The sequence below is a fragment of the Cololabis saira genome, chromosome 1 (assembly GCF_033807715.1).
Source record: "Cololabis saira isolate AMF1-May2022 chromosome 1, fColSai1.1, whole genome shotgun sequence".
NCBI classification, from domain to species: Eukaryota; Metazoa; Chordata; class Actinopteri; order Beloniformes; family Belonidae; genus Cololabis; species Cololabis saira.
The window spans coordinates 56,431,887-56,454,859 of record NC_084587.1 but is presented as its reverse complement, the minus strand read 5'-3'; the positions used below and the strand labels follow the sequence as shown (position 1 = coordinate 56,454,859).

Sequence of the window (22,973 nt, the reverse complement as noted above, 5' to 3'; positions counted from 1 at the left end):
TCTAGAGCAGTGATTGGTCCGTTCCTCCATGCAGATCTCCTCTAGAGCAGTGATTGGTCCGTTCCTCCATGCAGATCTCCTCTAGAGCAGTGATTGGTCCGTTCCTCCATGATCTCCTCTAGAGCAGTGATTGGTCCGTTCCTCCATGCAGATCTCCTCTAGAGCAGTGATTGGCCCGTTCCTCCATGATCTCCTCTAGAGCAGTGATTGGTCCGTTCCTCCATGCAGATCTCCTCTAGAGCAGTGATTGGTCCGTTCCTCCATGATCTCCTCTAGAGCAGTGATTGGTCCGTTCCTCCATGATCTCCTCTAGAGCAGTGATTGGTTTGTTCCTCCATGATCTCCTCTAGAGCAGTGATGTTTTGGGGCTGTCGCTGGGCAACACGAACTTTCAACTCCCTCCAAAGATTTTCTATGGGGTTGAGATCTGGAGACTGGCTAGAACACTCCAGGACCTTGAAATGTTTCTTATGAAGTCACTCCTTCATTACCCGGGCGATGTGTTTGGATCATTGTCCTGCTGAAATACCCAGCCACGTTTCATCTTCAATACCTGCTGATGGAAGGAGGTTTTCACTCACAATCTCACCATACATGGCCCCATTCATTCTTTCCCTACACAGATCAGTCGTCCTGGTCCCTTTGCAGAAAAACATCCCCAAACCATGATGTTTCAAGTTGTTTCTATCAAAAAGTTCTATTTTAGTTTCATCTGACCATGTAACATTCTCCCAATCCTCTTCTGCATCATCCTAATGCTCTCTTTAAACATCAGGCCTGAACATGTACTGTCTTCAGCAGGGGGGAACGTCTGGCCCTGCAGGATCTGAGTCCCTGATCGTAGTGTGTTACTGATGGTTCCTTTGTTACTCTGGTCCCAGCTCTCTGCAGGATCTGAGTCCCTGATCGTAGTGAGTTACTGATGGTTCCTTTGTTACTCTGGTCCCAGCTCTCTGCAGGATCTGAGTCCCTGATCGTAGTGTGTTACTGATGGTTCCTTTGTTACTCTGGTCCCAGCTCTCTGCAGGATCTGAGTCCCTGATCGTAGTGAGTTACTGATGGTTCCTTTGTTACTCTGGTCCCAGCTCTCTGCAGGTCCTTCACTAGGTCCCCGTGTGGTTCTGGGATCTTTACTCACCGTTCTTGATCATTTTTACCCCCCGGGGTGAGATCTTGGATCCCCAGATGGAGGGAGATTATCAGTGTCTTGTATGTCTTCCATTTTCTAATAATTGCTCTCACAGTTGATTTCTTCATTCCAAGCTGCTTCCCTATTGCAGATTCAGTCTTCCCAGCTGGTGCAGGTTCTACAATTTAGTTTCTCACGTCCTTTGACAGCTCTTTGGTCTCGGCCATAGTGGAGTTTGGAGTGTGACTGTTTGAGGTTGTGGACAGGTGTCTTTTATACTGATAACCAGTTAAAACAGGTGTCTTTTACACTGATAACCAGTTAAAACAGGTGTCTTTTATACTGATAACCAGTTAAAACAGGTGTCATTAATAGAGGTAACAAGTGGAGGACAGAGGAGCCTCTTAAAGAAGAAGTTACAGGTCTGTGAAAGACAGAAATCTTGCTTGTTTGTAGGTGACCAAATACTTATTTTACCCAGGAATTTACCAATTAATTCAGTAAAAATCCTACAATGTGATTTCCTGGATTCTTTCCCCCCCATTCTGTCTCTCATTCAGATTCATATTCAGATCACTTTATTGATCCCTTTGGGAGGTTCCCTCGGGGAAATTGACATCTCCATCTCACACACACAGCACTGTCATTTACAAATCAAACACCCCAAAAGCCAAACACCCATATAAGATAAAAAATTAAAGATAAAAGGTGAAACTAAAAAGTGCAGTGCCCTAAAAAGCTAGTTGAAGTTACCTATGATGAAAATTACAGGCTTCTCTCATCTTTTTAAGTTGGGTGAACTTGCACAATTGGTGGCTGACTAAATATTTTTTTGCCCCCACTGTAAGTATCTCATAGCCATCATTGTTCTCCATTGTTCTTGTTGTGCTGGTAATTTCAATGCATCAATAGTAAGTGCTAGAAATTCAATCACTTTTATCTTTCAAAATCCAAATACACAGATTTACTTTCATAAACACCTCTTGCTCAAAACACTGCCAAATATCACAAAAACCTTTTTACGTTTTCATGAGGTGGATTTACAGACGGGTCAGTGATCGCAGAAGTGTAATGGAAACATTTTCTGCGCGTTTGCACGTCTGGCTGCGCTGAATGTGCGTAGGCCGTCAATCTAAAGTCATAAAATCTAGTTTCCAGCTGTTTCTAGGCTCATAAGGTCTGTATTGGCAAGTATATGGCGATAGGATATGTATCACAATACAGGGGCAACGATACAATATATTCTTTTACTATGAACAAGACTAAATATTGTGATTTTATTTTAAATAACTGTAGGAAAAAAACTTAAAGCTGTTAGATTCTAGACATCAACTTACTGAATCAGAACAGAGGGATCTATATTTTACTGAAGAAGATATAAAACACAGAAATGAACATCTTCCATGATAAACACCAGTTGTTTTATTTTTTTGTTGCATTATTTAGATTTGCCTAGTAATTTAGTTTTTCTGCCAGTAGAGGGTACTGCAGCACCCCTCCCCATTCTCCCTGGATCCTTCAGCAGGCAAAACCCTCTCCAGCACCATACAGTGGTGATGACGGCAACACTGAATTTACAAGAAAACCTGGCTCCAGCCCCCACCTGTCTGCAGCCCCCACCTGGCTCCAGCCCCCACCTGGCTACAGCCCCCACCTGGCTACAGCCCCCACCTGCCTGCAGCCCCCACCTGGCTCCAGCCCCCACCTGGCTACAGCCCCCACCTGCCTGCAGCCCCCACCTGGCTCCAGCCCCCACCTGCCTGCAGCACCCACCTGGCTCCAGCCCCCACCTGGCTACAGCCCCCACCTGCCTGCAGCCCCCACCTGCCTGCAGCCCCCACCTGGCTCCAGCCCCCACCTGCCTGCAGCACCCACCTGGCTCCAGCCCCCACCTGGCTCCAGCCCCCACCTGCCTGCAGCACCCACCTGGCTCCAGCCCCCACCTGGCTACAGCCCCCACCTGCCTGCAGCACCCACCTGGCTCCAGCCCCCACCTGGCTACAGCCCCCACCTGCCTGCAGCCCCCACCTGCCTGCAGCCCCCACCTGGCTCCAGCCCCCACCTGCCTGCAGCACCCACCTGGCTCCAGCCCCCACCTGGCTACAGCCCCCACCTGCCTGCAGCTGCTGCCTCCAGCTTCAGACTGCAGGCCATCTGATTGGATGCTTCCATATCAGAATGGTCTTCTACTGTCATACAGCAGACAGCTGAAATAAGTCAGTTGACTACCAGAGCTGTAACTTTTGACATTCCAAGTACAAAAGTGGTGTGTCAAGACAGGACCAGTCCTGTTCCAGGACTTTCCAGTGTGGAGCTGTAAGCGCCTTTCTCCTGGCTCTGGTTAAACCTTTGAAATCCCTCCAGTCATGTTCTCCAGATTATCTCACAGCTGAAGACTCAGAGAGGGTCTGTTCTGTTCTGGTTCTCATCCAGGACTTGGACTGGGACTCTTTGACAGAATCTCTAAACTCTTCTCAACTGCACTAATTCTGCATCTGGTCCTGGACCTGCCCAGGATCTTTGGCATGATTTTGTACAGTTTTCTAGCTTTGTAGTCTGGAGTGTACCTGTGCGGGTGTTTCTGATGTTGGTCCACCCCTTTGTGTTTCCATAGCAATTGGAGGAGAAGAGTGAGGATCAGGAGGACAAGGAGTGTCTGAAGCAGGCCATCACGGCGCTGCTGAACCTGCAGAGCAGCATGGAGAGGACCTGCTCCAGGAACCTGGCCAAGAGGAGGCTGAGGTAGGCGCAGGTGCACCACACCTGCAACACAACTGGAACTCACCTGGCTATATTCAGTTAAATTCAATTTTATTTGTATAGCGTCTAATACAACAGATGTTGTCTCTATGGGTTTTCCAGAGACCCAGAACATAAACCCCCGAGCAATTATTACATAAACAATGGCAGGCAAAAACTCCCCTAGTGGGAGAAAAGCCTTAAGCCAAACAGTGGCAAGAAAAACTCCCCTCTAAGCCTGAATTATGGTTCTGCGTCAAACCAACGCAGAGCACACGCCGTCACCGTGACGCCGTCGTGAACCTTCGGACTTCTCCGTCACTCCATTTCTCCACGGTGCAGTACCCCGCGTGACCGCTAATTCGCAACTTTTTCCTGAATGGTTTATCCGACTTTTTCCGGTCACATTGAATCAAAGAGATAAGGACAACTATTGTGCGTGCGGGACCGCAGGCCAGCACGCAGCTCCCGAAGCTCCGGCCTGCAAACATGCACAAAAGAGAAAAAAGGGGGGCCAGCACAAGAAACTACAGGAACGATGGCTCACACTTGGAACACACCTGTAACACACCTAGACCATATTGGGAACACACCTGTTGATGGAATCTTTTGGTTTCCTTATAAATAACAATTTATATTTATAAGGAAACAATTCCGAACAAATGACAATTGTTGTCATTGTATTGGTTGTGTTAACTGGATTAATTTGGAATGAGTTGAACTCCATTGCTGAAGTGCCTTAAGATGACATTTGTTGTGATTTGGTGCTATGCGAATATAGTTGAATTGAATTAAATTGAATACACCTAGACCACACTTGGAACACATGTGGATCAACTGTCTCCTTGGTTCTGATGTAGGAGGCCCACCAGATGAGTTACTGGCTGACATAAATAATCAGAAGATTTAGAGTAAAGTTGTTGATCCAATGACCCTCCATGGACATCATAGACATCCATCTTCCAGAATCCCTCAAGTATGGCTGGATGCCAATAGAAAAGATTTACTGACTTCAACATCTGTTTGGAGTAAAAACATTTTAACTCGAGGGATTTTAGGAGCAGAAAAAACCTCCCAAAATGAAAGTGGCTCATCTTATGGATTAATGAATTGATACACTGATCACCACTGAGAAAGTAGCAGGCCAGTGAGTTCCTGGTGCTGCTACATCTGCCCATGAGTTTGAAATGATATTATTAATTAATTGTGCTCCAAGCTATCAAGTCTAACCAGGAGTACGGTAAATGGGAGGTTAAGGGTCATAGTTGTTGTAGGTTGAAGGTCATGTTAGTGGAGGTTGAAGGTCATGTTCGTGGAGGTTGGAGGTCATGTTGGTGGAGGTTGAAGGTCATGTTGGTGGAGGTTGAGGGTCATGTTAGTGGAGGTTGAAGGTCATGTTCGTGGAGGTTGAAGGTCATGTTAGTGGAGGTTGAAGGTCATGTTGGTGGAGGTTGAAGGTCATGTTAGTGGAGGTTGAAGGTCATGTTAGTGGAGGTTGAAGGTCATGTTAGTGGAGGTTGAAGGTCATGTTGGTGGAGGTTGAAGGTCATGTTAGTGGAGGTTGAAGGTCATGTTAGTGGAGGTTGAAGGTCATGTTGGTGGAGGTTGAAGGTCATGTTAGTGGAGGTTGAAGGTCATGTTAGTGGAGGTTGAAGGTCATGTTAGTGGAGGTTGAGGGTCATGTTAGTGGAGGTTGAAGGTCATGTTAGTGGAGGTTGAAGGTCATGTTAGTGGAGGTTGAAGGTCATGTTAGTGGAGGTTGAAGGTCATGCTGGTGGAGGTTGGAGGTCATGTTGGTGGAGGTTGGAGGTCATGTTAGTGGAGGTTGGAGGTCATGTTGGTGGAGGTTGGAGGTCATGTTAGTGGAGGTTGAAGGTCATGTTAGTGGAGGTTGGAGGTCATGTTGGTGGAGGTTGGAGGTCATGTTAGTGGAGGTTGAAGGTCATGTTAGTGGAGGTTGAAGGTCATGTTAGTGGAGGTTGAAGGTCATGCTGGTGGAGGTTGGAGGTCATGTTGGTGGAGGTTGGAGGTCATGTTAGTGGAGGTTGGAGGTCATGTTGGTGGAGGTTGGAGGTCATGTTAGTGGAGGTTGGAGGTCATGTTAGTGGAGGTTGGAGGTCATGTTAGTGGAGGTTGGAGGTCATGTTAGTGGAGGTTGGAGGTCATGTTAGTGGAGGTTGGAGGTCATGTTAGTGGAGGTTGAAGGTCATGTTAGTGGATGTTGGAGGTCATGTTGGTGGAGGTTGGAGGTCATGTTAGTGGAGGTTGAAGGTCATGTTAGTGGAGGTTGAGGGTCATGTTGGTGGAGGTTGGAGGTCATGTTGGTGGAGGTTGGAGGTCATGTTAGTGGAGGTTGAAGGTCATGTTAGTGGAGGTTGGAGGTCATGTTAGTGGAGGTTGGAGGTCATGTTAGTGGAGGTTGGAGGTCATGTTAGTGGAGGTTGGAGGTCATGTTAGTGGAGGTTGAAGGTCATGTTAGTGGAGGTTGGAGGTCATGTTGGTGGAGGTTGAAGGTCATGTTAGTGGAGGTTGAAGGTCATGTTAGTGGAGGTTGAAGGTCATGTTGGTGGAGGTTGGAGGTCATGTTAGTGGAGGTTGGAGGTCATGTTGGTGGAGGTTGGAGGTCATGTTGGTGGAGGTTGAGGGTCATGTTGGTGGAGGTTGGAGGTCATGTTGGTGGAGGTTGGAGGTCATGTTAGTGGAGGTTGGAGGTCATGTTGGTGGAGGTTGAGGGTCATGTTAGTGGAGGTTGGAGGTCATGTTAGTGGAGGTTGAGGGTCATGTTAGTGGAGGTCATGTTAGTGGAGGTTGGAGGTCATGTTAGTGGAGGTTGAGGGTCATGTTAGTGGAGGTCATGTTAGTGGAGGTTGGAGGTCATGTTAGTGGAGGTTGGAGGTCATGTTAGTGGAGGTTGAAGGTCATGTTAGTGGAGGTTGAAGGTCATGTTAGTGGAGGTTGAAGGTCATGTTAGTGGAGGTTGGAGGTCATGTTAGTGGAGGTTGAAGGTCATGTTGGTGGAGGTTGGAGGTCATGTTAGTGGAGGTTGAAGGTCATGTTGGTGGAGGTTGAGGGTCATGTTGGTGGAGGTTGGAGGTCATGTTAGTGGAGGTTGGAGGTCATGTTAGTGGAGGTTGGAGGTCATGTTAGTGGAGGTTGAAGGTCATGTTAGTGGAGGTTGAAGGTCATGTTAGTGGAGGTTGAGGGTCATGTTGGTGGAGGTTGGAGGTCATGTTAGTGGAGGTTGGAGGTCATGTTAGTGGAGGTTGGAGGTCATGTTAGTGGAGGTTGGAGGTCATGTTAGTGGAGGTTGAAGGTCATGTTAGTGGAGGTTGGAGGTCATGTTAGTGGAGGTTGGAGGTCATGTTAGTGGAGGTTGGAGGTCATGTTAGTGGAGGTTGGAGGTCATGTTGGTGGAGGTTGAAGGTCATGTTAGTGGAGGTTGAAGGTCATGTTAGTGGAGGTTGAAGGTCATGTTGGTGGAGGTTGGAGGTCATGTTAGTGGAGGTTGGAGGTCATGTTAGTGGAGGTTGAAGGTCATGTTAGTGGAGGTTGGAGGTCATGTCAGTGGAGGTTGAGGGTCATGTTAGTGGAGGTTGGAGGTCATGTTAGTGGAGGTTGGAGGTCATGTTAGTGGAGGTTGGAGGTCATGTTAGTGGAGGTTGGAGGTCATGTTAGTGGAGGTTGGAGGTCATGTTGGTGGAGGTTGAAGGTCATGTTAGTGGAGGTTGAAGGTCATGTTAGTGGAGGTTGAAGGTCATGTTGGTGGAGGTTGGAGGTCATGTTAGTGGAGGTTGGAGGTCATGTTGGTGGAGGTTGGAGGTCATGTTAGTGGAGGTTGGAGGTCATGTTAGTGGAGGTTGGAGGTCATGTTGGTGGAGGTTGGAGGTCATGTTGGTGGAGGTTGGAGGTCATGTTAGTGGAGGTTGGAGGTCATGTTGGTGGAGGTTGGAGGTCATGTTGGTGGAGGTTGGAGGTCATGTTAGTGGAGGTTGAAGGTCATGTTAGTGGAGGTTGGAGGTCATGTTAGTGGAGGTTGGAGGTCATGTTAGTGGAGGTTGGAGGTCATGTTGGTGGAGGTTGAAGGTCATGTTAGTGGAGGTTGAAGGTCATGTTAGTGGAGGTTGAAGGTCATGTTGGTGGAGGTTGGAGGTCATGTTAGTGGAGGTTGGAGGTCATGTTAGTGGAGGTTGGAGGTCATGTTAGTGGAGGTTGGAGGTCATGTTAGTGGAGGTTGGAGGTCATGTTAGTGGAGGTTGGAGGTCATGTTAGTGGAGGTTGGAGGTCATGTTGGTGGAGGTTGAAGGTCATGTTAGTGGAGGTTGGAGGTCATGTTGGTGGAGGTTGGAGGTCATGTTAGTGGAGGTTGAAGGTCATGTTAGTGGAGGTTGAAGGTCATGTTGGTGGAGGTTGGAGGTCATGTTAGTGGAGGTTGGAGGTCATGTTGGTGGAGGTTGGAGGTCATGTTAGTGGAGGTTGGAGGTCATGTTGGTGGAGGTTGGAGGTCATGTTAGTGGAGGTTGGAGGTCATGTTGGTGGAGGTTGGAGGTCATGTTAGTGGAGGTTGAAGGTCATGTTGGTGGAGGTTGGAGGTCATGTTAGTGGAGGTTGGAGGTCATGTTGGTGGAGGTTGGAGGTCATGTTAGTGGAGGTTGGAGGTCATGTTGGTGGAGGTTGGAGGTCATGTTAGTGGAGGTTGGAGGTCATGTTGGTGGAGGTTGGAGGTCATGTTAGTGGAGGTTGGAGGTCATGTTAGTGGAGGTTGGAGGTCATGTTAGTGGAGGTTGGAGGTCATGTTGGTGGAGGTTGGAGGTCATGTTGGTGGAGGTTGAGGGTCATGTTGGTGGAGGTTGAAGGTCATGTTAGTGGAGGTTGGAGGTCATGTTGGTGGAGGTTGGAGGTCATGTTGGTGGAGGTTGGAGGTCATGTTGGTGGAGGTTGAGGGTCATGTTGGTGGAGGTTGGAGGTCATGTTGGTGGAGGTTGGAGGTCATGTTGGTGGAGGTTGAGGGTCATGTTAGTGGAGGTTGGAGGTCATGTTAGTGGAGGTTGAGGGCTGTGTTTAGTGCAGGGGCAGGGTTGTAGTTGGAGGAATCCTAGTTGTTTTTGTGATGGTTTAGCTTTATTTCTACATGCCGTACAAACACACTCTTCTCCCTCAGTGTGACACCTCCCTTCCTCTGTTTCCCTTCAGACCAAAATAAATCCTGGTGGGGGAGGGGTGGTCAGGATGGAGGTGGGGTTGATAGGAAGTACCGTCAGGCCGTGGGCGGAGCCTCTGCAGCTTATTGTTCTCAGTTGGAACTCAGAGTTGAGAGGGCGGAAAGTTGCTGTTCAGAAAAGTTTGGGTCTACTCGAGGACAAAGACGAGGATGAGGAGTAGGACAGGTGACCGCCAGGAGGACCTGAGGATGTAATTCACCTTCCTTTCTTCTGTCTTTGTTGGCGATGGCGTCGGCCTGAGTGGAGGTCTGTAAGCGGTTGAAGGTAGATGTTTGATTTGAGACGTCATGATTTTTATTGAAAACTGTTCATATCTGCAGCCTCACCTGTCCCTGGACCTAAGTGTTCTCCAGGGGTTTGTGGTCCAGCCACAGACAGCTGAGAGGCAAGTAAACCTGCTCAGGTCACCTATTGACCTGACCAATGATCAGGCTGGGCTAGCAGGAAGTGGCCACTGGTCATGTGACTAACAGCAGCACTGGTCAGATCCAGCGGGTGGGTAGCCCTCCAAGGACTGAACCTTCTGATGGAAAACAGATCCACTGATGTTCAGCCCAGCTTCTGAAAAGTGCAGTGCATCTCTGTTAAAAACTTTATGGTAAAAGTTGCACCCTGCTGCAATCTGCATCAATGTCTTTGGAACGTTGAGAGAAGTCAGGATGAAGTCTGTGACTACGTTTACATGCAGTCAAATTTCTGGTTATTGCTAATATTCCGGTTACTGAAACATTCTGAATATTCCGTTTACATGGTAATTAATCAGTCGGGAAATCTGGATCAAACCAGCGACGCACGGAGAACGTGATGACGGAATAACCATCATTTCTGCTTCTTCTTCCTGTATCCAAATCCAAAACAAATGCTGCTTCGCGCAACTTTTCTCTCACCTTCTTGTAAATCTTCTATCCCGGTACTTTCTACCGTCTACAAATGCAGAAATGTTCATATCCTTCATTACATTTATGAAGTGATTAGTCTCCTCCTGGTCTTGTTTCTCCGTGTTTAGAAGAACTTCCTGGACTCAAAAGACCAGGATTCCTTGTGAACAGAGCATGTGCAGAAAACAAATTCCTGTTCCGTTTGATGGGGATATTCTGTTTGGTGTTTACATGACCCAATATTCAGGTTTTTAAAGGAGTAACCCAGGGGTCATATTGGGGTTTTTAAAAACCTCAATATGAGCAAATTCGGGTTATTCAAAGGGGTTATTGGTGTTTACATGGCCGTGCAAATTCAGGTTATTGCCAATATTCGGGTTTTAAAAGGGTTATTGATGCATGGAAACACAGTCACTAACTCAAACTTTTACCATAAAATGTGTAACATTGCACATGCAGTTTCAGCAGTGGTTGGTTTCAACATCAGCTGATCCTCAGACCGTCAGAGGACCAATCAGGAGACAGGAAGCAGCAGAGATCCTAGCTCCGTTTTTGTTGTGAGGTAAATGTGCATTGGGAAGTGTTGGAGGTTGTAAGATTGTAAGACCTTCAGAATATCACTGTTGTTTGTACTTGGACAACATGTTCTGTTGATGGATGTGACCAGAATCCTGGTTTCAGAATCATGGACTGTAAGAGAACTCAACAAACCGCAGGTTTACTGAAGAGGGCTATAGTTTGAGATGACGACCAAGACAGAGAACCGGACCTTCTCAGTCGTCTGGTACCTGTGACCACAGACCCAAGTGGTCTACGCAATCCACTGCAGGTGGGTTAGTGAACCCAGAGGGGTCCTGGTATGGTCCTGGGTGAAGGTTCAACCAGAGGACCTGGACCCCACAAGGGCTGATGAAGGTCAACAGAGAACGTGCAGCTGCAGTGGCTCATTAGGGATCTGGTCTGGATCCAGGTCCTAGTGGTCTGTAGAGGACCTGCAGGTCTGGATCCAGGTCCTGGTGGTCTGTAGAGGACCTGCAGGTCTGGATCCAGGTCCTAGTGGTCTGTAGAGGACCTGCAGGTCTGGATCCAGGTCCTAGTGGTCTGTAGAGAAGCAGTAAAGCGTCAGGTGTTGTAGTTGGACTGGGCAGTAAAGCGTCAGTGAGCAGGTAAACTGTGGCCGGGGCAGATTTGAGCCGGTGGTGCCGGATCACTCCCGGTTCAGGACGCCCCTCCCCCACAGCTGCATATTTCAGGGGTTTATGTTTAAACTGCTTAACGTGCTTCTGGAACAACAACCTCACTGACCTTTAAAGGGGCAGCTCGCTGCACCGTCATACGTGTCCTGATGTCACCATGACGACACGCTGTAACGATGTTGCTGCGTCTCTGTCACAGTGCTGCCGTCTGTCCGAACCAACGTCCAAGGTCCGTCTGCTGTGACCTCACTTCCTGTTGGACTTGCATGCAGTCAGACATTGCTGGTTGGTACAGGACTCCGTCGTCCAATCAGAGCTCACCATTCTGACACACGATGAGCATCTAAAACGACCCAATGAAGAAGGATCAGTCTTCTCAACAATCAGAGTAGCCTAACTAACTCCCAATCACACGTAGTTCTACTCACAGCCGCCTGACCACCTGATCAATAACTCTGACCTGGCCCACGCCTGATCGATCACTGATGTATGTGAAGTGAATGTGTGCTGCGTCAGCGGAGCAGGAAGCTCCGACCCTGGGAGGGTCGTATAGAAACCAACAGGTTGACCAAGATGACCACTCTGACTAAAACTCCCTGAACTAAAAAAACTTTCTGTAGTCCAGCTCTGATCTTAGACAGATTCCACTAGATTCATCAATCACAAGACTCTGAGTCGTTTATGTCTCTGTTTCTGAGTGGAGACTACAAAAGAATAAGCTACCATCTTGACAAACATATACATTTTGATCAATTTTAACTGAATAATGCCTAATGAGACTTGGATATGTCAACATGTCACTGATTATATTCTCTGTAAAGTAAAGGTTGTTGTGACTACATGATGAATTGGGTTTCATTTTCCCAGTCATTTCCATGAGGTCTTGCTGCCGGGTGCAGTTTTGCAAATTGAAGCCCTTTGAGGTCAAATTAAACAGTTTATGTCAAATGAAGCCGGTTAGGTCAAATGAAACTGTTTAAAGCCAGCTATCGTCCGATGGGACGCTGGCTTTGTTCTCGGTTGCAGTAAAAGGGTGATGGCGGACGGTCGCACGCACGCACTCTCTGCATTTGTTTGTTTTTGTTTGTCTTGTTTCAACGTGTTTTTAACGCGATGGCTACCGTATCCTTTTATAGCATTTTAAGTAGTGATGCACCGAAATGAAAATTTGTGGCCCAAACCGAAACCGAAAATAATAATAAACACTTGGCTGAATACCGAACAATACCTAAACATGGTTCTTCGCAGTTTTTCATTTATTTTGCCAATTTTTTCACCATTGCATAAATCAAATAAATTTGATTTAGGCATGCTTTTAAAAGAAAAAAAATCTTTTACAAAATTACAAGGTAGAAAACATTTGTTGAACATAAAAAACTGAACATTTTTTAATTTCCCAGCATTTCTTAAATATTCCAGCAGACATTATACCAGCAAAGAACAATAATTTAAAATAAATAAATTAGCAAAATAAATTTTTTGGCCATCGTTGAGCTTAACTTACTGAACATTGTAACATAGGCCTTAAAACAATAAAAATGCATTAAAGCGCTCAGGGTTTTTTATCATTTCAAATGATAAATCAAACTTGTAGCTGAAAGACTTTGCAGATGTGCCCCCTCTAGATATTTGAGCAGAACATTCATTGCAAACAGCCATTCTTTATTCTTTGCCACTCTAAAATACTTCCACACTGCTGACATGTTTGCACCACTTCACTCCACGCTCTTCGCTGTTTGATTTCCTCATCTAAACGCACCTGTAATAGATTGATTTATGTTGTTTTGGTTCCACCTGCTGGTGAATGTTGGTAAAATTCTTATGTGGTTAGTTTTTGGTTGGCCAACGATTTATGTGGTGCGCAACCATTACGGGAGCGTTATGTGGTTAGTTTTTGGTTGGCCAACGATTTATGTGGTGCGCAACAGTTACGGAGCGGCCAGTCTATTTCCTTATATTACAACGCCGTTATTAATTGTTCGTTTTTTTTCCCACTTATTCCACCGAACACCTAAAGTGTTTTTTTGCCATTTTCGGCCGAACAATTTCGGTTACCGAACAATCGGTGCATCACTAATTTTAAGTAACCTTTTTTATCTGCTGCCGATTTAAATATTATTATTAAGATCAAACGTCAACTATGAAAGGTGAAGATGCGGACCCCTCCCCTGCTGCTCTACCTGCCCGGTGCCAGGGATCCCTGGAGCACAAGGCACCCTGGAGCTCAAGGCACCAGCGCATCGCGTGGCCTGTTCTGGGCCTTGTTACCTCCAGGAAATGGGCTGGGGATCCTTTGCTGCTGGTGGGGGGCTTCCTTACTGGGGCTTACTCGATTCGATTTCGATTCAATATTGATTTAAATGCTTCGATATCGATTCAGTAAGACGTAGAAATACACAAATATCTGTTGGCAATTTTTCATTATTTTTATTTTCATGTCTATAATACGTGGCATGTTACTTCACATAGAAATGAACTGAGAAATTAAACTTAGCAGTACCATAATGGCTCACTTGTGCAGTTGTACTGTAGTACAAAAGTTAAAATAAAAAAAAACACATAACAGTTCTGTGTCAACATGATCCGCAGGTTTGTCGTGTTGCTGTTGTATTTTAGTTCTGCCTGGCACAACTTAAGCTGCTTTCACATAAAGCGCAGTTTGCGCCGCGTCCACCGCCGGGTAGGACGCGGAGTCGGCGCGGAGTGAAGCGCAGTTTGCGCCGCGTCCACCGCCGGGTAGGACGCGGCGTCGTCGCGGAGTCGTCGCAGAGTCGTCGCAGACTCTCCCCCAGAGTCGGCGCAGACTCTCCCCCAGAGTCGGCGCAGAGTCGGCGCAGAGTCGGCGCAGAGTCGGCGCAGAGTCGGCGCAGAGTCGGCGCAGAGTCGGCGCAGAGTCGGCGCAGAGTCGGCGCAGAGTCGGCGCAGAGTCGGCGCAGCCTCCACCACCTTCTCTCCTATTGGACGTGCCGAGATGTCGTCACAGCGCGGCACGGTGAAATTAAAAAATGTTCAATTCGGGCAGGCAGGCGCGGCACAAACGCCGTGGTGGCGCCTCTCGTGGGCCGCTGAGCTCGGCGGCAAAGCGGCCCGCTCTTGCACCGCGGTAGCACATACACAATGAATGGGATCGCCGGCGGTGGTCTGTGCTCTCCATGTGAAAGCAGCTTTACACACCTCCCTACTTTTGTCCGTTTCTCGTGTTCCTTCTTTAAATGGAAATTCAAAATGAGTCCAAACGCTTGCCATCGTCGCCATTTTAATGTTGTTTGAGCCATAATGGCTCACTTGTGCAGTTGTACTGTAGTACAAAAGTTAAAATAAAAAAAAACACATAAGAGTTCTGTGTCAACATGATCCGCAGGTTTGTCGTGTTGCTGTTGTATTTTAGTGGAGGTTGAAGGTCATGTTGGTTGAGGTTGAGGGTCATGTTAGTGGAGGTTGAAGGTCATGTTAGTGGAGGTTGAAGGTCATGTTAGTGGAGGTTGGAGGTCATGTTGGTGGAGGTTGAAGGTCATGTTAGTGGAGGTTGGAGGTCATGTTGGTGGAGGTTGAAGGTCATGTTGGTTGAGGTTGAGGGTCATGTTAGTGGAGGTTGAAGGTCATGTTAGTGGAGGTTGAAGGTCATGTTAGTGGAGGTTGGAGGTCATGTTGGTGGAGGTTGAAGGTCATGTTAGTGGAGGTTGGAGGTCATGTTGGTGGAGGTTGAAGGTCATGTTAGTGGAGGTTGGAGGTCATGTTAGTGGAGGTTGGAGGTCATGTTGGTGGAGGTTGAAGGTCATGTTAGTGGAGGTTGGAGGTCATGTTAGTGGAGGTTGGAGGTCATGTTGGTGGAGGTTGGAGGTCATGTTAGTGGAGGTTGAAGGTCATGTTGGTGGAGGTTGGAGGTCATGTTAGTGGAGGTTGGAGGTCATGTTAGTGGAGGTTGAAGGTCATGTTGGTGGAGGTTGAGGGTCATGTTGGTGGAGGTTGGAGGTCATGTTAGTGGAGGTTGGAGGTCATGTTGGTGGAGGTTGGAGGTCATGTTAGTGGAGGTTGGAGGTCATGTTAGTGGAGGTTGAGGGTCATGTTGGTGGAGGTTGAAGGTCATGTTAGTGGAGGTTGGAGGTCATGTTAGTGGAGGTTGAAGGTCATGTTAGTGGAGGTTGGAGGTCATGTTAGTGGAGGTTGGAGGTCATGTTAGTGGAGGTTGAGGGTCATGTTGGTGGAGGTTGGAGGTCATGTTAGTGGAGGTTGGAGGTCATGTTAGTGGAGGTTGGAGGTCATGTTAGTGGAGGTTGGAGGTCATGTTAGTGGAGGTTGGAGGTCATGTTAGTGGAGGTCATGTTAGTGGAGGTTGAAGGTCATGTTAGTGGAGGTTGAAGGTCATGTTAGTGGAGGTTGGAGGTCATGTTAGTGGAGGTTGGAGGTCATGTTGGTGGAGGTTGGAGGTCATGTTAGTGGAGGTTGGAGGTCATGTTAGTGGAGGTTGAAGGTCATGTTAGTGGAGGTTGGAGGTCATGTTAGTGGAGGTTGGAGGTCATGTTAGTGGAGGTTGAAGGTCATGTTAGTGGAGGTTGGAGGTCATGTTAGTGGAGGTTGGAGGTCATGTTAGTGGAGGTTGAAGGTCATGTTGGTGGAGGTTGGAGGTCATGTTGGTGGAGGTTGAAGGTCATGTTAGTGGATATTAAAATAATTAAAGGCTTGCAATATTTCGGTTGATTTGTAATGAATCCAGAATGTATGACATTTTAGTTTTTTTAATTGCATTACAGAAAATAAAGAACTTTATCACAATATTCTAATTTTCTGAGACAGTCCTGTACATTGGCCGACCAGTAATAGTACTGAAAGTTGGGTAGGGATAATTCTCCATGTTTACGGTGTCTCTGTAAAATTGTCTTTTGTATTCGTGGATTCTTTTTTATTCCAGATGAATGAATATAACAATTTATCAACAAGCTAAAAGAAGGATTTTGTCAAAAATGCAGGAATACACTGGAACAGATACAAAAATCTAGGTAGCACATTCATTTTTACAGTTCGGTTAATTCGGTAACCCTTTCTTTTACAGTACAGTAATAACCAGGTAATACCATGGTAATTACACTGTAATTACCTAGTAGTACCTTGTATTTACAAGGTAATTACATGGTAACTACCGGGTAATTTACTCAGTAAGTACTAGGTAATTATTAAGTATTTTCTTGTACCATGTAATTATGTGTATTTACCGTGTAATAACATGGTAAATACCTGGTTGTTTAAACTAAACATTACTAGGTAATTACAAAGACATTAGATGGGAACTATGAGGGAAATTACAGGTATTTACTAGGTTAATATTGGTAACTACCAGTCAATTTACCATGTAATTACTCTGAAATTACATGAATTATTTCTAAGTAAGTACCAGGTAATTACTAAGTATTTTTCTGCAAACTACCAGGAAATGATAACCTATATTTGAGGTAGTTACCAGCTAATTACACTTCAATGACCATGTAGTTACCTTGTATTTACTATACATTTCATGGATAACTACCGGGTATTTACCCATTCATTATTGATTTATGTATTATCAATGGATTGGTGCATGTACCCCCGAGGGTGTAAATGACTCTACTGACCTTGTAATTAACCTGATAGTTACCATGCTTTACCTGGTAATCCAGGTACTTACCTTGTAGTTACTTGCCCAGTAATTCTATTTCCTAAGTATTTACCCAATAAGTACAGACATTTTTACCTGGCTTTTACTCAGTAATTAAAGTGAAACTGGACTGTAAAAGAAAGCGTGTGTTGTTTCCATAATATTACCTGGCACTTCCTCATTAAGTACAGAAATAATTGGCTGATATTTACCCAGTAATTAAAGTGAAACTGGACTGTAAAAGAAAGCGTGTGTTGTTTCCATAATATTACCTGGTAATTGTAGATTATAATTATAAAGATTTGAACAATTGGCAAAACGTCTGATAATTACCTCCCCTTTACCCCTTTAGAAAGTTGGACCACACCCCCTCACATATCCCTCCTCACACACACACCCTCACACATATACCCCCTCACACACACCCCCTCACACACACACACCCTCACACACACCCCCTCACACACACCCCCTCACACACACCCCCTCACACACACCCCCTCACACACACACCCCCTCACACACACCCCCTCACATATCCCTCCTCACACACACCCCCTCACACACACACACCCTCACACACACACCCCCTCACACACACACCCTCACACACACCCCCTCACACACACACCCCCTCACACACACCCCCTCACATACACCCCCTCACACACACCCCCTCACACACACCCCCTCACACACACCCCCTCACACATACACCCCCTCACACACACCCCCTCACACACACCCCCTCACACACACCCCCTCACACACACCCCCTCACACACACCCCCTCACACACACCCCCTTACATATCCCTCCTCACACACACCCCCTCACACACACACACCCTCACACACACACCCCCTCACACACACACCCTCACACACACCCCCTCACACACACACCCCCTCACACACACCCCCTCACATACACCCCCTCACATATACCCCCTCACACACACCCCCTCACACACACCCCCTCACACACACCCCCTCACACACACCCCCTCACACACACCCCCTCACATATACCCCCTCACACACACACCCCCTCACATATACCCCCTCACACACACCCCCTCACATATACCCCCTCACACACACCCCCTCACACATCCCTCCTCACACACACCCCCTCACACACACCTCCTCACACACACCCCCTCACATATACCCCCTCACACACACCCCCTCACACACACCCCCTCACATATACCCCCTCACATATACCCCCTCACACACACCCCCTCACACACACCCCCTCACACACACCTCCTCACACACACCCCCTCACATATACCCCCTCACACACACCCCCTCACATATACCCCCTCACACACACCCCCTCACACACACCCCCTCACATATACCCCCTCACATATACCCCCTCACACACACCCCCTCACACACACCCCCTCACATACACCCCCTCACACACACCCCCTCACACACACCCCCTCACACACACCCCCTCACACACACCCCCTCACACACACCCCCTCACATATACCCCCTCACACACACCCCCTCACATATACCCCCTCACACACACCCCCTCACACATCCCTCCTCACACACACCCCCTCACACACACCTCCTCACACACACCCCCTCACATATACCCCCTCACACACACCCCCTCACACACACCCCCTCACATATACCCCCTCACATATACCCCCTCACACACACCCCCTCACACACACCCCCTCACATATACCCCCTCACACACACCCCCTCACACACACCCCCTCACACACACCCCCTCACACACACACCCCCTCACACACACCCCCTCACACACACCCCCTCACACACACCTCCTCACACACACCCCCTCACATATACCCCCTCACACACACCCCCTCACATATACCCCCTCACACACACCCCCTCACACACACCCCCTCACATATACCCCCTCACACACACCCCCTCACATATACCCCCTCACACACACCCCCTCACACACACCCCCTCACATATCCCTCCTCACACACCACCACCACCTTGTAACAAATACGCCAAAACAGGTGATCTGTCAAAGACTTTTCTTTCTTCAAAAGGATAAAGAAAAAATATAAAGTTCTGTATAAAAACATATTGTACAGTGTAAAACGTATTGCATAGTGTAAAACATAAAACTAGGCACAGGGTTGAAAATATAGGCACATTCAGTCAATCAATGCAACAAATAAAAAATACAGTGCATTCAATAACGATATAACAACATATTTAGATCTCAAACTGGCATGTCAAGGACCCCAGTATTATCTGCATTTGGCCATCGCCCTTAATCTCATTTTTTTTTCCAGAGACCCTCACAGAAGCAAAGATTTGAGACATGTAAACAAAAACACGGGGCGAACCACAATAAAATAACTTTTCATAAGTTTCAACACAAAAAAGTTAATCATTTGCTTGCATATTTTACCAACTCTGGAGCAGCGTTAGCATACTCGGACGGGAACAGCTTCGTCAATAACGGGAGTAACAGAGGAAGAACGGTGCTCTTCAAAATAAAAGCATAAAAATAAAACGTAAAATGACAGAAGTGCTTAATTCACTCGTGCACGTAATCTGCTGCCATTTACATGCACCACCAGCTGAAAAATAGCAGATCTACAAACTTATAGCGCAGCACTCTGCCCTGAGTGCAGCGATATGAGCTTGTAGATTTGCTATTTTTTAACACCTACTTTAAACATTGTAAAGTAGCTGTTGAAAAATAGCAAATCTACAAGCTCAAATCGCTGCACTCAGGGCAGAGTGCTGCGCTATAAGTTTGAAAAGTACCAAACTCCAAATACAACGTGATTGTTATTTAGCTCATGACAGAGCTAAGAGCTTCACCTGCTCCAGCCTGAGGCCGTAAGGTGAACCCCGTTATCGTATCATCCTCCCACCTTTGGGGACGACACAATCTTTACATCATAAAAAAGATTGATTCATGCTCACCTTAGAAGTAAAAGTTCATGCTCACCTTAGAAGTAAAAGTTCATGCTCACCTTAGAAGTAAAAGTTCAGAGCTCAAAACCCTGCAAGAGTCCCGTGATTGGGAACACAAAACGGTACTAGTTTCTTCTGAGCGTAATTTTGGTCCGCGGGTCGTCACGTGATCCCGCTGCACCAATAAGATACTAGTAAACACAATATTAATAACCCAATATCACGATACAGTTTGTCACCTCCACGACACGTATCGTGACGTTTTTGTATCGCCAAATTTCGTGGCACGATATATTGTTCCACCCCTACTGGTGAGTTGTAAGAGTAGCCTCTAGGTGTCAGCCATGCTGGGCTGCTTTAGATGAGGTTGTAGTTCTGGGTGAGCTGCGATCCAGTGCTGGTGATAACACACAGTTCATGTCTCCCCCTAATATGAGGTGATCTGTGCAGTATTCGAGTTGTAAAAACAAATCAGGGGGGATGGTGGATTTGATCATATGGGGACAGATAATTGTACTGATTACAAATAATATAATATATTACAAATAATAGCAGTGACCAAAACACCTGCAGAAATACTGCAGGAATGACATAGCAGCAGTTAAATGCAGCCTTCTGTAAGCTTTAAATATCCACTGGGCTTACATCAAATACATCAAAACACAACAATAAAAAACACTTTTCTGAACTTATCAATATGACTCTGTCCTTCACAGGATAAGTAACATGGATCACTGCAAAAACTCAACATCTTAACAAGAATATTTTGTCTAACTATTTCTAGTTAAAATGTCTCATTTTAGTAAAAAAATCTCATTACACTTAAAACAAGACTCATCCCTGGAAAAAACAACAATTTTCACCTGTTTCAAGTAGATTTTCACTTGAAATAAGTAGAAAAATCTGCCAGTGGAACAAGATTTTTTTTCTTGTAATAAGAAGATAAATCTTGTCCCACTGGCAGATTTTCCTACTTATCAATCAATCAATCAATTACTTTATTTGTCCCCCAAGGGGGCGATTAGTTTCGCAACAAGAGAAGCACACAATGGGTAAATATACATAAAATATACATACTGAATATACATACTAAATTATAAAATATACAAAATATACATACTAAATTACAATAATAGTATAGACTTAAGCTTCCCCCACTACCTTTTCCATCCCACTACCTTTTCCATCCCACTACCTTTTCCATCCCACTACCTTTTCACCCACTACCTTTTCACCCACTACCTTTTCCTTCCTGCATTTAAAAGAACAATAGCGGAGGGAACAAAGGAGTGTTTGTATCTGTTAGTCTTTGCAAAAGGGAGTCTAAGCAGTGTACCTGATGGTAGAAACTGAAACTGTTGATGTAAGGGATGTGAGCAATCAGACAATACGGAGTTTGCCTTCTTGATCAGCTGTTTGTTATAAAGTTCTTGTAATTTTTGTTGAGCCGACCCGATTATTTTGCTGCTTAGACTGACAACCTTATTGAGCAAGTTTCTGTCTTTGACTTTTAAGGATTGAAACCAACAAATGAAAGAAAAAGTGATGACAGATTCGATAAAAGAACGATAAAACATAGACATCAGGGAAGAATCGACCTGGTATTTAGAAAGTTTTCGGAGACAGAAAAGGCGCTGCTGCTTTTCTTATATAGCGAGTCTGAATTTTTCCCAAATGACAGTTTGTTGTCAATAATAGTGCCTAAATATTTGTAAGACTCAACTATTTCGACTTTTTCACCCTCAATCACTTTTCTTACAGGAGAGGGCTGCACGCGTCTGAAATCAATACACATATCCTTCGTCTTAAAAATATTCAAAGATAAAAAAGATTCCTCGCACCATTTTAAAAAGTATTCAAACACAGGACCATGTGAAGTCTCAGTACTTTTCAGCAGGCTCACTATAACAGTGTCATCTGCGAACTTGAGTATGTGACAGTTTTCAAAAGTGCTACAGGAGTCATTTGTATACAGTATGTATAACAGCGGAGAAAGGACGCATCCTTGAGGTGAGCCAGTAGATGTTACGGATAGGTCAGAGAGCTGCCCGTTTACTCTGACTCTTTGCGTTCTACAAGTCAGAAAGTCTAAGATCCAGCCAACAATACTGTCTTTCAGACCAAAGTTGTTTCTCAGTCTCTGGATTAATAGATGAGGCTGGATTGAATTGAAGGCGGATGAGAAATCAACAAACATCAGTCTGGCATGATTATTGGAACTCTCAAGGTGCTTAAAGATGTAGTTTAGCAAAGTTATGGTGGAGTCCTGGACCCCCCTTTTGGACCTGTACGCAAACTGCAATGGGTCAATCAAATTATTAGTGACTTTCATCAGTTCAGCTTTGATAAGCCTTTCAAAAGACTTCATAACTAGTGAAGTCAAGGCTATCGGTCTGAAGTCATTTAATGATTTAGGATGTTTGGATTTTGCAGCAGGTACAATAGTAGACTGTTTCCACAAGTCAGGCACTTTCTGCTGGGACAAGGATAAATGAAAAATATAGTTGAAAATAAAACCCAGCTGTTCAGCACAGTTTAAAAGTAATCGGCTACTGATATTGTCAGGGCCTGCACTTGTTCGTCTTTTACAGCGTTTAAAAGTTTTAACCACAGAATGAGCATCAAAAAGAGGGGAAACTTGATCATTTGATGACAACATTGTGGCTTTCAATGACATTATTTCATTATTAAAATCATGCACGTCGAATCTACAGTAGAATTTGTTTAGCTCTCGAGCCAGAACTGCATCTGAGGAGAACCCATCTAATGAGACCCTTTTATTCACATTGTCAGTCAGGCCGACCATAGACCTGATACTATCCCATGCTGAACCCAGGTTATTATTGCTAAGCTTGTCTTCTAGTTTTCGTTTATAAGATAATTTTGCTCTCCTTATTTCCCGTTTGATTTCCTTTTGTACAGATGTCAGCTCAGACAAATTCCCCTTTTTAAAAGCTTGTTTCTTTTTGTTTAATAGCACCTTAAGGTGACTGCTCACCCAGGGTTTACTGTTTGGGTATGATTTTACAGTCTTAACAGGGACCACAATGTCCTCACAATAAGTTATCCAAGAGCTGACCACGTCAGTAAGTTCGTTGATGTCACTAGAGGATTCGATGAACTCCTCCCAGTCTGTGCTGTCAAGACAGCCCTGGAGAGTCAGTGTGGCCTCTTCTGACCACACTTTGATATTTCTGGTTGCCACCTTCCCCCTCTGAAGACATGTACGGTATGA

At 45.9% G+C, this 22,973-nt stretch overlaps 1 protein-coding gene across 9 annotated transcripts in view; it reads left to right on the top strand.

Annotated features, from left to right (window-relative positions):
• The window catches only part of LOC133449012 (son of sevenless homolog 1-like), a 211,294-nt gene that overhangs the window by 77,457 nt on the left and 110,864 nt on the right, over positions 1–22,973 (top strand). For 8 of the 9 annotated variants that reach the window (XM_061728139.1, XM_061728110.1, XM_061728132.1 and 5 more), the window contains one exon: positions 3,744–3,871. In XM_061728139.1, the coding sequence (XP_061584123.1) occupies positions 3,744–3,871 (128 nt within the window). Of the gene's footprint in view, positions 1–3,743; positions 3,872–11,412; positions 11,447–22,973 lie in introns of those variants that run through there. The other variant, XM_061728169.1, reaches the window with a different exon arrangement.